This window comes from Cyprinus carpio, chromosome B21 (assembly GCF_018340385.1).
Source record: "Cyprinus carpio isolate SPL01 chromosome B21, ASM1834038v1, whole genome shotgun sequence".
NCBI lineage: Eukaryota > Metazoa > Chordata > Actinopteri > Cypriniformes > Cyprinidae > Cyprinus > Cyprinus carpio.
The window spans coordinates 13,189,142-13,206,206 of NC_056617.1; the positions used below are offsets into that span (position 1 = coordinate 13,189,142).

At 39.0% G+C, this 17,065-nt stretch overlaps 1 protein-coding gene across 1 annotated transcript; it reads right to left on the reverse strand.

Annotated features, from left to right (window-relative positions):
* Positions 1-4,810: 4,810 nt before the first annotated feature.
* LOC109099356 (fibroblast growth factor receptor 4) lies at positions 4,811-16,495 on the reverse strand. The gene is made up of 20 exons (XM_042747649.1): positions 15,782-16,495; positions 14,659-14,840; positions 12,778-12,959; positions 12,551-12,689; positions 12,095-12,355; positions 11,899-11,988; positions 11,642-11,808; positions 11,430-11,553; positions 10,539-10,729; positions 10,301-10,439; positions 10,017-10,210; positions 9,767-9,912; positions 9,559-9,680; positions 9,363-9,473; positions 8,437-8,627; positions 7,627-7,749; positions 7,244-7,314; positions 6,854-6,991; positions 6,665-6,770; positions 4,811-6,577 (listed from the first exon to the last, which is right to left on the reverse strand). The coding sequence occupies exons 2-20, from the start codon at positions 14,747-14,749 to the stop codon at positions 6,401-6,403; spliced, it is 2,763 nt and encodes a 920-aa protein (XP_042603583.1). The 5' UTR covers positions 14,750-14,840; positions 15,782-16,495; the 3' UTR covers positions 4,811-6,400.
* Between the last annotated feature and the right edge of the window lie 570 nt (positions 16,496-17,065).

Here is a 17,065-nt window from a genome sequence, read left to right on the forward strand (position 1 = left end):
TATTTGTATATAATAGGTTTTTTTTTTCAGTTATAGCTTTAGTGTTATTTCAGTCATTTAATACTTCATCTTATTTCAGTTAATTGCCAAGGCAACATTTCTCATTTTTGTTTAGTTTAAGCTTTTCAACTGATTTTTATATGTTATTTTATTCCAGCTTTATTTCAATAACACAGAAATCTTTGAATAGTTTTAGCTTTCGTTAACAATAAAAACACTGGTCTTTAGAAAGCAGAATGAAATGATTAATAATTCTAATTCTGTAAACATTTTTAGGGGACCCAGGACCCCAGTCAGAAAGCAGATTACAAAAGTAATGAAGATTTAAAATTTTGAAGATTGTAATTCCTCATTCAAGAGAGGTAATTGCAAGAAAATAGCCAAGTGGTCTGGCTTGCCTGAAAAGGACTTTTATATTTCTCACATTTAGAATCTCATGTTTCTCATGTTGCCACTTCATTAAAGCACAGAAATTTCCTTCATTTTGGTCTCAACTGAAATTTGACAGTTTGTTATGCCTCAACATTCAGTGTCTGGAAACTGATTCTGTTACACTCTGATCCACTTGGTTGGAAGCTACCATTTTGCACAGTCTTGGGCTGGATCCCAGTCTGTGCCCTCAGCATGCGTGCTGCTCCTTAGCTGAAGTACTTGCGTGGAATATCATATTGTGTTGTTTTAGCCATTCGATACTGACAAACATTTATTCACCCCTCCACCCTTTCTCGTCGCCCTCTGCCGTGCCGCTCCAGGTCATTGAAAACTTGTCACAGTTTGGGCTGGTGTAAATGACTGGTGTGTAAAAGGCGCCGTCACATGTCTTGTTGTGGGAATGCTGATAAAGTGGCTTGGTTTGGAGATTATGGCAGACTGTGAAGGGAAGTGAGGCGGTGAAGGGGCCCAGAATCCCCATTCCGATTGCAGGGGCCCGTCCCACTCCTCCCATGCTTGAAATCCAAGCCAAATCAATTATACTCCCCCGGCACCTCCAAAATTACAGAGCAGTAAATAACCCCCCAGAAAAATATGAAGGAGTTATGAGGGTTTGCGGACGGTGGTGAGGCCCACGGCTCCTTCGTGGTTCCCTCTGCCCCCCCTTCTTCTGTCCTCCTTGTGCTCTTCTTCTTTCACTGACTGTAGATTTGGTCCCCTTGATTCCTTCTGCGTCTCTAGTTTCAAGGCTTTTTGTTGTCCATGACCTACAGTCCAGCTTTAGGATATGTGATCCAGTGTGTAGCAGGCGCCCTGCTTCTCCTGTAGCCTACAAGGATTGCGGGACATTTATCTTATTTCCTCAATTGGCCCTTGAGCTCTCGTGAGCTTTAATGGAGGATGATATCTCACTTTTTTTTTTTTTTTGGGGCATTCGTAGATATTTTAACCTGTTCATATTTGCAAAGCTATCTAAAAAATACCATATTAAAATATTTTTTATTTTAAATTATTTATTTAGGATTTTTAAAATCATATTAATTTTTACAAATTAATATTATTATATTTAATAATGTAGTATGTTATTTTACAATTAAATAAAATTAGTGCATTTTCATTATTTTTTTATTTAATATTTTTATTTATTTATGTATTTTAAACGCACAGCTTTCATAAAGACATGCAGAAAGTTTCTTAATGAAGGCTGTGATTCAGCCAACACACTCTTATGGCAGCTCCTAATAATTTTACATTTTGGCAAATTTGTGGCTAATTCATATAAATTTGTACAACCTCATCCATACATTTTCATATGATACCCCGTTGATGGTTAGGTTTAGGGGTGGACCTTCATGCTAACTTTTAACCCCCTAAAAATCATGTTTCCATTCAAATCACATTAATGTTCATTTATAATTCATACGAAATGATCAAGTGAAATAGTTACATTTCTGTGTTGGCTATAACATAATAATAGTCTCTATGCTTCTTGTGTTTCCCAAAACACATAAAATAACAGTTAACTTTATAGAATAAACTATTTTTATCCAGTTGCACAGCATGCTGGGAACCTAGCTTTTGTGCAATTTCAGCTTTTGTGGTTTTTAGCCATTTCAGCTGAAATTATGTGACAAAAAACAGCACTTTAATAGTTATGTCTACTTGTAAACTAGTTAGGGTTAGTAAAACTAATGAATTAGGTTAAAACCACATGTGAGATTATTTAATCTACACAAATTTGAGCCTATTCAAGACATTAACTTTTACTGAGTACTGAAGTTCTCGTGGAAAACTAGAGGAGTCTGACGTCAAGTTTAACTCCACCATATAATCTAACAGCAATATATCTTCACCATAAAATCTGATGTTTGCCAGGCCAGTTCTGACAGTTCATTTCAAACCTGTGTAGAAGCGTAAGAGCCAAAATAAAATGGCGCCATTTACTGGGGGATGTTTACCCATTACACTTCCTGGCCTCACACACTCTAGGCATTATCCACAGAGGCTCTGTGTACAGACAAGTGTTCAAATACTTCCCTTGATCAGCAGATAGAGAGAACGAGAAAACACACTCACACACACAGATAAGCCATTGTGCTTTCGTCTGGAGCGCTGGGCTGAAGGCTAAGCGATTGAACATTAACTATGAACAGCTGAACGGTTAGCATGACTCAACTACAGCGTGTCTTTACATCATGTTACCTGAGAGAAAATATACAAGATTAAATATAATCTGTAAGAGTTAGTTTTGTGAATGAGTCTAATGTTCATTAGTGTTTTTTTTCTTCACAAAGTAGGCCTATGTGAGGGAATGTGTTCAGATAAAGAGAGATTTTGTAAGCGTGTGACCTTAATTGGAATAGGATACAGGAAGGCAAACAGCTGATGTAATATTCGAAGTAATTGCTACATAATTACTCTGGCTGGCCTTACTATACTACACACTGGTTTCTGCAGATAAAAATGACATTGACATAGTGCGAAGAACATGTACATAAAGATGTTTCCATTGGCATATGTTCAGTTATTACTTTGCTCCTTAGCAATTTCACTCCTCAAGAGGTTTTGATAAGAAGATTGACAAATGCCATGTTGCATGTAACATAATAATGTAATTTTCAGGGCTGCATGTGCACAAAAAGAATATGCTTCATTTAGAAAAGTATATTAAGATAGTACAGACATGTAGTATTTTGATATCTCTTGTGAAAAAGAACTACACTTTGGCATAACTTACTATGGAAATAATATACTTTAAAACAATATACTTAACTGACAACTAAATTTTATGTTTTGGATACTTAACTGCTTGTTATTTATAATTAAATAAAATGTATTATAGTTTAAATTTATCTTAAATGCAATTAGCTGAACTTCTCTGTAGAGTGTTTTAGTAGATATAAGTAGAATTTAATTATGCTGACTGTTGACTGATCTCTTTATGTGTGATTTTATAATTTCTTATTGTCTTTGAAATGCATTGAAAAGTATACAGCCGAATGTATTGACAAGCGTTTATGGTAAACTAAATATGCTTTAATGTAATTTCTACTGAAACCATTCTATTTTTTAAAAAATGTATTTGTAATTACACAGGAAGATTGCAATAGGGTATTTAAAATATTTTAAATGTAATATCAAATAACACACTAAAGCTATAATCAAGCACTTGTGCTTTAGTATGTTAACACATAAAAATAAGTACACTTGTTTAAAGATTATTGAAACATTCATTATAAATATACATTTCTAGGTCAACTTTTAATGTGACATTTTATTAAAAAGTGTAAATGTGTATTCTAGGTACACTTAAGTGGTCTTTATTTAAGTAGTATGTTATCTCCAAATGCAGTTTTTATGTACTTTAAAGATCTAAAGTATACTGCAAGTACACATTCAATTAAATTAGGTGCACTTCTTTTTCACAGTAATATTTAATATGCTTTTTAGAATTATTACTGTAGCATAGTCCTAGCAGTGCTAAGGTCATTGGTTCAAATGATTGAACGCATCAACTATATACCCTCAGTTTGGAAAAAGGAAGGGGAAGATGTTGGCCTCAACTGCTTGCTGTCAACGAATAGTTCCTTGATCAGTAACATCAGAACAATTGAACAATTGTGCTGAAGGAGGTTGGCAGCTATGCGACTTCAAAACAGAAGTAACTCGCAGAAGGGAAGGGGTCAGTTTAAGGCACATTTAATCACTAAAGACAAAATCGCTGCCACTAACTTTTACTGAAAGACACTGAAAACCCATGAAGACAACTGAACCTCAACATCAGATATGATTCAGTGACAATTTTGTTTAATTTAAGACAATTCTGATGTATTTTGGCAGAGACATTTCCAAGCACAGCTCCAGCCAACAAAGATGTGGACTGTCCCCAGAAATCATGGACATCTGGTCACCCTGTATTATGAAAAAATAAAGCAGGAAGCCAGAGCTTGATGCAGCCCATGGCATTTGGTAGGCTGGTTTGGGCCTTTGCCCTTTGGCTAAAGATGCAAAGATGAGAGACGCCCACTCCATGGTGGACAAACTCTTATCTAACCAAGACCAGCTGGCTGAGATTGTCTCCATGGAGAGACAGACACATTTGGGCTATAGTGATAGTTGTCCTGCTTGTCTCTTAATGGATTGTTACACATGAGAGATAAGTCAATGATGCAGTAGATAAGCGTCTAGACATTTAGAGGGAGACTCTGAGGTGTGATCAGTAAGTCAATCTTCTCGATTGAAGATCGAAATACAAACAGTTTACAATAACACAAAATAGTTTGTTGATCTGATGTCCATAGAACAAATAATTACCTTGTTAAACCATTGATCTGAAACATTTTCTGCAATTTGATCACATTCACACAGACAATATGGGCCAGTTTTTAAATTATACTTTATTTAATATAAAATGAACAATAAACAAATAAATTAAATATTTCTAAAATAACTCTCTTGAGGGGAAATTTATAATAACATTGTTTGATTGTTACAATGAGGACTACACAAATGGAATGTCATGTGGTTTATAATTTCATACACAACGAATGTGCTCTTACAATTCTGGAGGCGTCATGGACTGTGTTTGTTTCTTATTTAGAGGTCATACATCACTGTAGTTGACTGAAAGAAGACTGAGCTCTAGTGATAAATCGAATTGAACAGTTCTGCTCACATTGGGGAAATCAGCTCGCTTACTCATTCGGAGTATGCGCACCAATTGAAGAACCCAGAATGTGCCCAAAGGGAACTGTGGGAGTGTCCCTGGCTAAGAATGCAAAGTACAAGGTAAATTAACTTGAAAAAAGCCAGTGGCTTCTTATCAGCTTGTGGGATGAGGCTTTGCATTCCCTGAAGGACATTGCTGAGTTTGTTTAGAAAGGCTAGCATTAGCATTTGTATATTAAAAGATAGTGCAGGATAAAGATGGGCAGCTGGAGCTATTAGCATAATAAGGGGCTTTCTCATTTGCACACAGGCCTCAGACAGCCCCCCAATCACCCTAGCCAGCAGTCACACACATCACAGCTGCATGAGACCATTGTCCACTTAGGCCTATGCCTGGACCCCACAAACAAACTGGGGTGGTTAAAAGGTTACAGCCAAACAATGGAGGATTCACCATTTGAAATCAATCAATATCAAGGCATTTCACATTCAGTCGAGTTCTTTTTCTTCTGTACAGTACTGACAATGGAAGCGTTGCTGCTCAGTTTGAATGGGATGAATGGTTGGGGAGAAGACCACGACAAACCAAACGCTGAGGCATGAAATGAACAGAACAACAGGAAGTTGAGTGCTCAGAGGTTTAGCCTTGACAGTGTACAATGGTACGAGCAGCAAACAATAGCTATTGTAAATGTGTCGATGAAATGAAGATTCATTCAGGGATAGCTTCAGAACAGATTTACATAATTTCTTCACCTAAGTAACACCTTCACTTTATATCATTTAGAATAATTTATAAAATGTAATTGTCTTCTGTAATGATATGTACATAAAATATTTTAAGGTATTCACAGGAAATCAAAAATCAGGCACTTTGCTGCCACTACAGCAATTTTTAACATGCAAGATCCTGAGAATTAAGACAGTTCTTTAAATAAAAAATGTAGAATAATTTTATATAGAGAGATATTTATATTTATCAATGCTATCTGCTTTTTATATCAAAATAAATGTTCTCTTTTTTTTTTTTTTTTTTTACATCTGGTTTGAAAACTCTCCTGTATGCTGCTTCAGCATAGCTTTCTACATACAGCAGCACCCATTCAATAAAAACAAAAAAAGCTCATGACCAGACTCAGTCCTGTTTCTCTGTGAAAATTACCAATCACCCAGTTTCATAGTGCCAAGCATTGTTATAATGTTCTTAGGCAGAGCAACAAAGGTGAAAATCCTTGTACCGCTTTTCATACAAGTGTTTCCAAGCAAGATCTGATGTCCATAAGCCTGTGCCCAAAAAGGACTATCGCATTGTCGTCTTCAGATCCATCCGAGAGCGCACATCATGGTAGCCAATAAGGCATGGGTCAGTTGACATAGCATCATGGGTAAACACTGAATCATTGTCTGAAGAGCAAGAGCTGGAGGTGTCCTCACAAGATGGGGAATACTGTTCGAAAGGGGTGGACAGGTCCAGGTACTGAAAATGTAAAAATACAAATGGTTTAGAGGTTTGGGTATAAAACAACACTCTAGGACTCAAACTGTTGCCGAAATAGGTGTTTACCTCATCGGAAATGGACACCAGCACCCTATCAAGCTCTTCTACAAGCTGTTTGAATGTTGGTCTTTGTGTTGGTACTGCATGCCAGCATTCTCTCATCTTCATGTAGCTAATAAAAGCAATTTGAATGTAAGTACATAACCTTGAAGACCGACGTTAAACATGTTTTTGAGTGAACAGATTGATGCTTACAGTTCATGGGTGCAGTTGGAAGGTTTGTCCATTCGATGACCTTCTTTCAACAGCTTAAAAAGCTCCTCTACTGGTATCCCAGGGTATGGTGATCCTCCCAATGTGAAAATCTCCCACATCAAAACTCCAAAAGACCAACTGTGGAAGTAATAGACCGAAAATGTCAGCGCACCATGAAGGGTAATCAGCTTGAGCCATACAAATTCAATCTTCTTATTGAGAACATTTTTAGTCATTGGGCCATATATATATTTTAGTCGTTAAAAACATCCACCATCAGGATTAAACTGTACTGGTGCATTCTGGTTAATCTGAATGGCCGACATTCCAGCCAGGGGATCCCTGCTCAGCTGATTCTTTGGCATAGCTGCAATGATTAGCCAGACTTACACGTCGCTCTGGTGTGTGTAGACTCTGTCAAACAAGGCTTCTGGTGCCATCCATTTCACTGGCAGACGTCCCTGAAATTGGAAACAACAGGGTTGTGAGTGGGACAGTTAGCTGCCACACAGGCTGAGCCAAAGAACTCCACTTCCTTTTGATCCTCAAAAATATGACTGCCCACTCCTTCGCTAATCCCCGCCCCCCTTTTCCTAATTATCTTCTATTAAGCTGTCTGCCAATCAGCATGGACACATTACACATCTGTCTTTAAAAGCATTAAGGCATTAAACGGGCACAAACAGGGTCATACGGCCCTGCTTACATATGGGATTTTTTTCAAAAGAGCAAACAATATCTAGCTACAGGTTTTGAATAGAATTGTTACTTACATTTGTGGTTTTTTTGTAGTAGTCAATCTGATGCACTCCTCTTGCCAAACCAAAATCTGCGATTTTCATCACATTGTCCTCTGTCACAAGAACATTCCTTGCAGCTAAATCTCTGTGAATACACTGTTGAGACAAAAAAAGAGATTTCTATTTAGTTGAATTGACCCAAACAATGTTTTGGCGACTCTTTTCCGCTTCTGGTAAGTAGATAAACATGCTCACAGTGAGGCTAGAGTTTTGTTCCCGCAAACCAGATGAAACCTCAACAGAAATGACAAACTACTTTCTATATGAGGAATGCTATCTGTATCAACATATAGCGAGCAACATTTGCAAAAGTTTAAACAACCCCAACTTTAAATAGACTTGGACTTCACGGAAAAACAACACAGAGCTGGTTTCTGATGTAAATGCATGTCATTAAGTTTATTTTGGTTTTCATTTTAAATAGTTAGTGGTATTTGAGGATTGAAAAAGAGGACAAAAATGGCCCCTGGTTTGTGGCCCTTAATGGAGGGGTTTCAGACGACTGCATTCTTAGCAGGCCACAAAAAGCTAGTAATACGATCCAGTGCACAGGCGGGTCCGAGCGCCTGCTTGCTAACAGATTTATGGCAGTGCTAAAAAGGACAAAGCCCACAGAGACAGGATGGACACAGCGGTAAACACGACACACCGCCACTCCACTAAGGAATGCTTGGCATCACGTGTCAGACAAAGGGATGTGTTGATAAGATGGGGGGGGGGGGGGGGGGGGGGGGGGGGGACTGGTTTCAAAACTAAGCTAATTGAGCCCTGGGAGCAACTTACTCTTTTGGAGGCCAGGTACTCCATGCCTCTTGCAACTTGGTAAGCACAGGATACTAGGTCTTTAAAAGTGAGCTGTTCTTCAGGAACCTTGGTCACATCAAAGGTGTAGTCCATGCCAGGAGGTCGACGTGCTCTGAGATATTCCCGTAGGCTACCCTTTGATGCGTATTCAACCAGCACATACAGCGGACCTGAACCAGAAAATATACATTGAAATGAAGTCAAATGGCCAAATGAATTTGTGCAACCATGAGATGCCAAAGTGTTTAACTTACCATCCTGTGTGCAAACACCAAGAAGATTTATAATGTTCTTGTGCTTGTCCATCACCTTCATTAGCTCCATCTCAGAGATGAGGTCTGCCAGGTCTTTGTCAGTTGCATCGTCTGAAATTGACCAAAAAAATCCTTAGTCTGTGGTTCAAAAATGCTCAAAACTTCAATACAATGGCTGAAAGCACAAACGTACCTTTTAGCATTTTAACAGCTACAGTTGTTACTTGATCTTGATTCTCTTTATTTATCCTATAAGCCTCCGCTCTCACCACTTGACCAAAGCAGCCCTCTCCAAGTGGTTTACCTAAGTCAAACTGGCCCCACAAAAGAATTCAAATAAATATGTTGACTTGGCTAATGTGAGCTTGTTACTCTTTTTGGAGGCAGGTACTCCATGCCTCTTGCAAACTTGGTAAGCACAGGATTACTAGGTCTTTAAAAACGTGAGCTGTTCTTCAGGGAACCTTGGTCCATCAAAGGTGTAGTCCATGCCAGGAGGTCGACGTGCTCTGAGATATTCCCGTAGGCTACCCTTTGATGCGTATTCAACCAGCACATACAGCGGACCTGAACCAGAAAATATACATTGAAATGAAGTCAAATGGCCAAATGAATTTGTGCAACCATGAGATGCCAAAGTGTTTAACTTACCATCCTGTGTGCAAACACCAAGAAGATTTATGATGTTCTTGTGCTTGTCCATCACCTTCATTAGCTCCATCTCAGAGATGAGGTCTGCCAGGTCTTTGTCAGTTGCATCGTCTGAAATTGACCAAAAAAATCCTTAGTCTGCGGTTCAAAAAATATGCTCAAAACTTCAATACAATGGCTGAAAGCACAAACGTACCTTTTAGCATTTTAACAGCTACAGTTGTTACTTGATCTTGATTCTCTTTATTTATCCTATAAGCCTCCGCTCTCACCACTTGACCAAAGCAGCCCTCTCCAAGTGGTTTACCTAAAGTCAAACTGGCACAAAAGAATTCAAATAAATATTTAATTTACCATCATATAAAAGGAAACATTTTACAGCAATGGTTGCTGGTAGTGCTCACTTCTCTCTTGGAAACTCCCAGTCAGGGTCATAAGGCAGTTCGAACTCCATAACTCCAGCCAGCATTGGGGAACAACTGGAGGAAAGACGAGCCACCCGCATCAATGACGCACTTGATTTTCCAGAAGAATTGGACTCCAATGAATACTGTGATAGGGTCCAAAACATACAGGATTAGAATCCAGAATGTTCTTTTGAATACCATGTTCTTGGGGAATTTTCATGAGGTTTGCTCAGAAGTGTCATCTTACCTGTCTGCGTAGAGGAAATTTGGAGAGTTTCTGCACTGGGAGAGTATCAAAAGGCTCCCGACTGGGATGAACCTGCATACGGCAGAGGACCACTATAACAATGGCCATTACCAGAGCCAGGAAACCAGAGGCATAGATGATGATGTCAGTGTACTTGGCTTCCATAAGGTCCATCTCCTTGGCCACATCCTCCTCTGTGGAATTGACAAGTTTTCATTACTTGTACCTCTGAGTCTCAAGCAATTTTTAGGATTTGTGTCATCAATGTGTCTATAAAAACCTACCTGATAAGACTGTAAGCCAAGCAGACTGATGAGAGAATCCAATAGAGTTTCCCGCCAAGCAGGTGTATTCTCCCGCATCCTCCATTGTGATATTGGTAAGATACAAGACTTCAACTTCAGACATGTTCAAGCTTCCTGTCTGAAAATTTGGAAGAAACAATCAGCTTCTTAATGCTTGTTTGCTCCATACAGATCTGTTTCACCTTTTGAAAAGTATAGTGAATGACTTGCTAAATACCTTCACAATCTTCACGTAAGGAATGCCATCAGGCCCATAACGGCTGCCATTCATCTCTATGTGCTTTAGCCACTGGATGTGAGGCTGGGCATCACTGTAGACTTTACACAGGAACTGGGCATCTCCACCCACTACAGCTGTAATGTTTTTGGGTAAACCAGCTTGAAGGATGGGCCTGTGTGGAGAGCGTTCTGAAAGAAGAAATTGGAAGGTCATTACTTTTCTATACTATATCTGTAAGATATTTAACAGTTCATCCAACAAAATTATGTTGCCTATGAAAGTTGACATTCAAGAGCATTTGATGAAAGATAAGGCACAGCGATAAACAAGCGGCACTTCCAAAGCTGATCAACGCTCACTAATTAGTTCCATTAAGGGATTTTTAGAGCGAAGCCCATGTGTTTGGTTGCTTTGAAGTCGATGGGCTCTTTATTCCCTGTTTTTCCCCGTCTGCTAGGACACAGCAGTTGACCCCACGCCGGACTCTTAACAAACAGGTCTGTCACAGGTCAGGTAGAAAATTGGTCTGGACGCCTCAACCCACAGCGCTTCCAGGCACGTACCATACAGACCGATGCCAGCCCCCATCCCACATTCTCCCGCTGTGATGATATTTATTGCCCTCTTCCAGTGAGGATCTTAAATATCTGTATAGACATGTACAGCCTCGAGTGAACCCTGGTGCCTGTGGTGTACCAGTGTGCCCTGTGGCTCTCTCTGAGGTGCATTTGGTGCCTGTCTCGCTATGTGACGCCACTGAGCTGCTGGTACAGGATCTCACTGATTTGATGCTTATTGCCTCTGACATTTGCTAAGCATGGCAGGCCTGTGATGGCTCCTCATGGAGCCAGGCGACTGTCTAGAGCAGGCAAGCAGAAGCCCTCTTACCCAACACGTCCAAGAGGTAGGTGTGAGCGATGGAACCATATTTGTTCTCCACCACACAACTGTAGTTCCCACGGTCTGAGGGAACCACACTTTCCATGACCAGGCTCCAGTGCTGATGTCGTAGCTATGAACACAAAATGGTAAGGTGTGAGCATGAAGTGATACTTAGTATATTGCCATGTCTCCAACAAATAAAAATAACAATCTCTCACCTTGATGCCTCCAATCCGGTGCTCTCCTCTGAATTCTCTGCCATTCTTTAGCCAGCGAATGGTGGGAAGAGGGCTCCCTGTGGCAGGGCAGCGGAATTTGACAGTGTTCCCAGCTGGGACTGCGTAGAGCTTCTTCTCCATCCTTTGAGTGTGAGTCCAGTATGGTGCTAAATCGTAGAAACCAATGGTACATTTCAAGCTATCACTCTAAAACTGAAATGCAACTGAATGCAACTGAACATGCAATTAACACTAACCTCTGGAGATGTAGACCTGGTCATTTTCGGTCTCAGGACCAGCATCATCAAGACCATTGTCCTCATCGTCATCTCCTGATCCTACAGCATCTGCAAAGAAGCAGTAAGTGTTCAAGTTATTACATGAGCATTCAAAAGAAGGGTTATTATTGAAGACTACAAATCTGCTTAAAGGTCACCATGTAGCAGAACCTACCTGCCACTGTGATAGTGAAGTTGCGTAGAGCCTCTCTGGTGCCACGTAGCATACACACATACACTCCTGAATCTTCAAAGGTGACATCAGCAATCTCCATGACTGCTGCCCTTATCTGGATACGAGCATTGTGTTGCACCCGTATACCACCCTTGAACCACTGGACAGTTCCAGGACGGTTTGTATCACAACGGAGTTTTAGTACATCTCCAAGCTCTAGGAGTAGATGCTCTGACGTTTCCTCAGTTGGCTCCTCAGAAACTTAGGACAAAACATGGCAACATTATCACACGCAACTGAAGTTTACTTCTAAGATGTGACCTTTCAACTCTAGTGTTCAGTTCTGTCCTCCTAAATACTCATAAACCTGTTTTCATGGCAATATAACGCCAATGGCTGACCTGTCAGAGAATGATGGAAGATATGCCCTGATGATGAGAAGGTTAGATGGCTTACCTGATAAGACTTCCACCCAGGCAGAGTGTGTAATTTGACCAACTGAGTTTTCCGCTTTGCATATATACTCCCCAGCATCTTCCATGGTGACATTCACTAAAGGAAGAATGTTGACTTTGGAGAGGTTCTCAAGAAGAGGCTGCAGGCAGAAACAAATGTAACATAACTACCTCTTTCCTGAAGACAGAAAATATGCACAATAGAGGATCTTTAAATCACTTTCTCACCGTAAGCGCTGTAAGAAGTGGTGATCCATCAGGCCCCAGGTGATTGCTGTCCTTCTTGAACCACTGGAGACGTGTTGAGGCTGGCTGGTGGAGTTTACACACCAACTTCACATGTCCTCCAACCAACACAGTAGCATTCTCAGGAAATCCAGGAAAAAGAATTGGTCGAGAAGCTCGGATATCTGGCGGAACAGAGAAAAGAAGGTTTTGAACAACTACTACTGTAATTAGTCTCCAGTATAAACCACATTTAAAAAAACACATCTAATTAACATAACTTCTCGCTAATTGCTAACTAGAGCCTTTCTCACAGAGATCACTACTGTTTTGGAGCAAATCAGGCAAACAAAGCCACAAACAAAAGAGAGAACAAAAACACAATTCTCAGCTGAGGATGACCTAACTTTGACTTCACAGCAGTGTTCCTTGTGGCCCAGAGGTGAATGAGATTTTGAGCGTTTGAGTGAAGAACGCCCCCTAACCAAGCAATGTCACCTCCAGCACTGAAGCATAACATTCTTTCTTCCTCCAATACACTAATGAACTTCACTGAATAAAACTAGGGCCTGGCCGGTATCTGACCCTGAAGAGGGTGTGAATGGTCAGCAGGAAAATAAAGGACAAGCTAAACAAAACACACAAACACATGCGCACACTAAAAATAAGCTGAATGGCTCAAATTGCAAACTTAACATAATAATATGTATCTTAAAGACATATTTTGTAGGGACATATATCATTATTTAAGATTTCAGGCCCGTACAGTACACATTATTAGGTTTCACGGAATCATAAGTGGGTAATTTGCAATCCCGAAGTGTCGTACACTGCCAATAAACTACTGGAAAACTACCTTTCCTTTTGGAAACTTTGAAATTTTTATAAAGGTCCTTTTAAAAAATAGCATACAGTAAAATGTTTATTATAACCTCTAGAATCCACAAATGACTCTAGTGCTATTTCTTTTAGTGCTAATTGTAAACAAGGCATTCTATTACTTAGCTGTAGATAAATCATATTATTACTATGAAATGCTCATATTTGTACAAGTTCATTTCTGCCTCTTCTTGTTCTTTTAGCTCTGCATTTCTCACTTGTCTGGGTGGCTCTGCCCATTAAAGTATTACAGTTGTCAAATGATTTTAATTTCTCCTGGCAGGAACTTAGTGGGGCATTGTTGGGCTGCACCACAGGGTTTTCAACCTTTATCACCTTGCTAGCTCTGAATGTAGCTTACAAGTGTTCAGAGAAAGATGCTTTTAACGAACACTTTGCCCCAGTCTTCACAAGGGTCTACATCTGTTCCCTTCATTCTCTAGAACTCAGAGCGGTGCACTCAGGCTAAGCATATCAACAGCCCAACACAAAATGCCACATAGAGCTTATGGCTAATACTGTGATTTAAAACAATCCTCTGATTTGTATGCATGAGGCTTTATCACCCAAAAAAACTCTGGAATCCAACTCTGTGAAAGTCTTAATAGCTCTTGGAGATAATCAGATACCTTGATGGCAGGTACAAAATCTAGACATCCCGGTGTTTGTATAATTAAATAGGAGCCCAGTCTTTCCCACCCCTCCTAGCATCCCACAATCCCCTGTTACTGGCACTGGGCCAGACAGATTTACACTTCCGAGCCTCGGGGCTTTGGCGGGATCAGGTAGCACTGTTTATGGCTCAAGGAAATTCTGGGATTGTTTTACTCTCTAAACGATTACATCCTCTCCAACTTCCTCTGGACTTAAATTCTTCACGATCAGCTCAGCTCAATTTATCATATATTGAATAATTCATCACATATTCCAACCATTCATTACACAGGGTCAGATTATGGATGCATAATGAATTTCAATAGAAAAAGAGTTTATTTAAATCCGTACCTTTTGCCCGGACTTCCCCGGATGTTATGCTTCTTGAAAACACCAGTTCCGTTAAGCAGATGGTAATGAAAACCTTAAAGATGCTCAACATCTTGCTGAGGTAATGTTTGTAAGTGTGGGAGACAGCTGGTCAGCTTCAAATGCTGACTCCAGGCATTGGCAACCTCGGTGTAGTCACAAACCTGGGAGAAAAGCAGAGCTGATTTACAATTCATAGATACTATTGTGAAAGATGAACCTTTAAAATTGCATAAATGCATAATGCATTGCACATCCCAACCCTGCCAAACCACAATTTGAAAATGAATGTCCTATTGTACACCTACATCATTGTTGGACATTGTCTATGTCCCTCATGGACATGAATAACCCTCAGGTACGAATGCGCAGCAGTTAAAGACAGTTGTTTATGAATGGGACCTGTACAACGTGCTTTTAATGGGCCGTGAATTGGATCCGGAACATCTACGATTGCAACAGCTAGATAATTGTCTAAATATACAGAAGAGATATTAATTTAAAGTACTTTAGAACTTTTAAACATTTAAGATATTTTAGCCACAATTAATGTAGCCTACAATTAAGAGATTACAACGTATTTACTTACTCAAACGTTTCTAAAATACTGATTTTGTTCAGCATGAGAGATAAATAAGACCAAACGTCAGGCTCTCCGGGTACGAGGAGACACTGTTCTCAAAACATACGAGAATTTCACACTAAAGTGAGAGTTTAGTTAAGCTAAATAAATCCATTTACAAGTGTGAAACCACTTGGTATGGTTAATGAAAGTCATTCTGAGCGCAAAAAAACTAAACCCAAACAGAAACAAAGATTCATAGCTTACATAATTATGAATGGAAACTAGATTTGAACTAGATTCATTAATTAATAAGAATTTGTATTTCACAAATAAAATTATATGATGGTGTTTTCATATTAAATTTAGAAGTTCAGACTAAACACTAAATTATAATTTGATCACTGCAAGTTCCTGAAAAAAATGCTTCATTTTCAGTTAAATGTATCTGAAGCAACTGATTATTTAATAAATATCAATATAAATAATATTCATAACCTACAACTAATCTGACCCCAGTTTTACAGCAGATAATAATTTTACCTATTTTCGTGTGTAGGCTACTTTGCCCCGTCCGTATAGGTTCGATAAGGTAACGTTACCAGAAGTTCTTAGTTCCCTTGGATCTTGGTGGCCCTCGAGACACTCATGTGTCCTTTTTTCCTCGCCGTTCCAGAGTTATTTATCCTTGGAAATCCAATAATGAACTTTTGTTACACTGGTAAATCCATCAAAAACAAAACCAATAGGCTGATAGTACAAGGGAACACTACTAATCTTCAGATTCAAAGTCCAGTGCTGCTTTCCTTTGATGAGCTTCTCCGTGTCTCGCGCTGTGCTCGTGAGGGCTCCCGAGTCCAAAAACCGCCTATATCCACAGAATTGAACGACACGGAGGATTTAGACCGTGTTTCCTTTTCTTCTCAGAATGTAAAAAAAATAAAAATAAATAAATAAAATAAACTCCTGCTTTAGATTGTGCTATGGAAAGCATCCAATACCAAACATATTGTAGCGTCCCTCTGTCTTTTTCACATGAATAATGTGATTTGCGCGTAATGACAGTGGAGTGGGGTTCAGCTCCGTCTCTCTCTGTCTTGGGTTCCTGTAGAATGATTCGCTCCACACAGTTAAGATGAGTTTAAAACTGAAGAGCCGCAGAGTCTATATCTGGCAACTCACTGCTTACACTCTGGGGCAGAGCAAGAGTCTCACTGGCAGTGCGAGACAACAGCACTCTGAGGGGAAGGCTCACAACAATGGACTAAAACCAGAGGGAGAGAGGGGGAAGGGGGGTGTTAAATCCCCCACCCACAAAAACAAATCCCCAGAGGCAGACCCCACGAATATAGACTATTATATATATATATATATATATATATATATATATATATATATATATATATATATATATATATATATATAATATAAATATAAATAATATATATATAATATATATATATATATATATATATATATATATATATATATTATATATATATATATATATATATATATTAGATAGTAAAAAAGTTTTATACATTAAATATATAATTATATATAGGCTACACTTAGACTTTTTTTATTTTAACCGCATAAAAAATATTATATTATATAAATAATGCTAATTATAAAAAAAGAAAGAAAGAAACACAGACTGACCCATGTATGTGAAAAAATAAACAGTTAATAATCCCACACTAATATAGTAAATAGACTGACTAAATAACTCTAAATAACACCTAGGTTTATTGCATTGTAAATAAGCAGGAAAAACAAATTAGGCAATTCCTTTGAAAAGTTCTCGAGCTCTGTATTCAACGACTG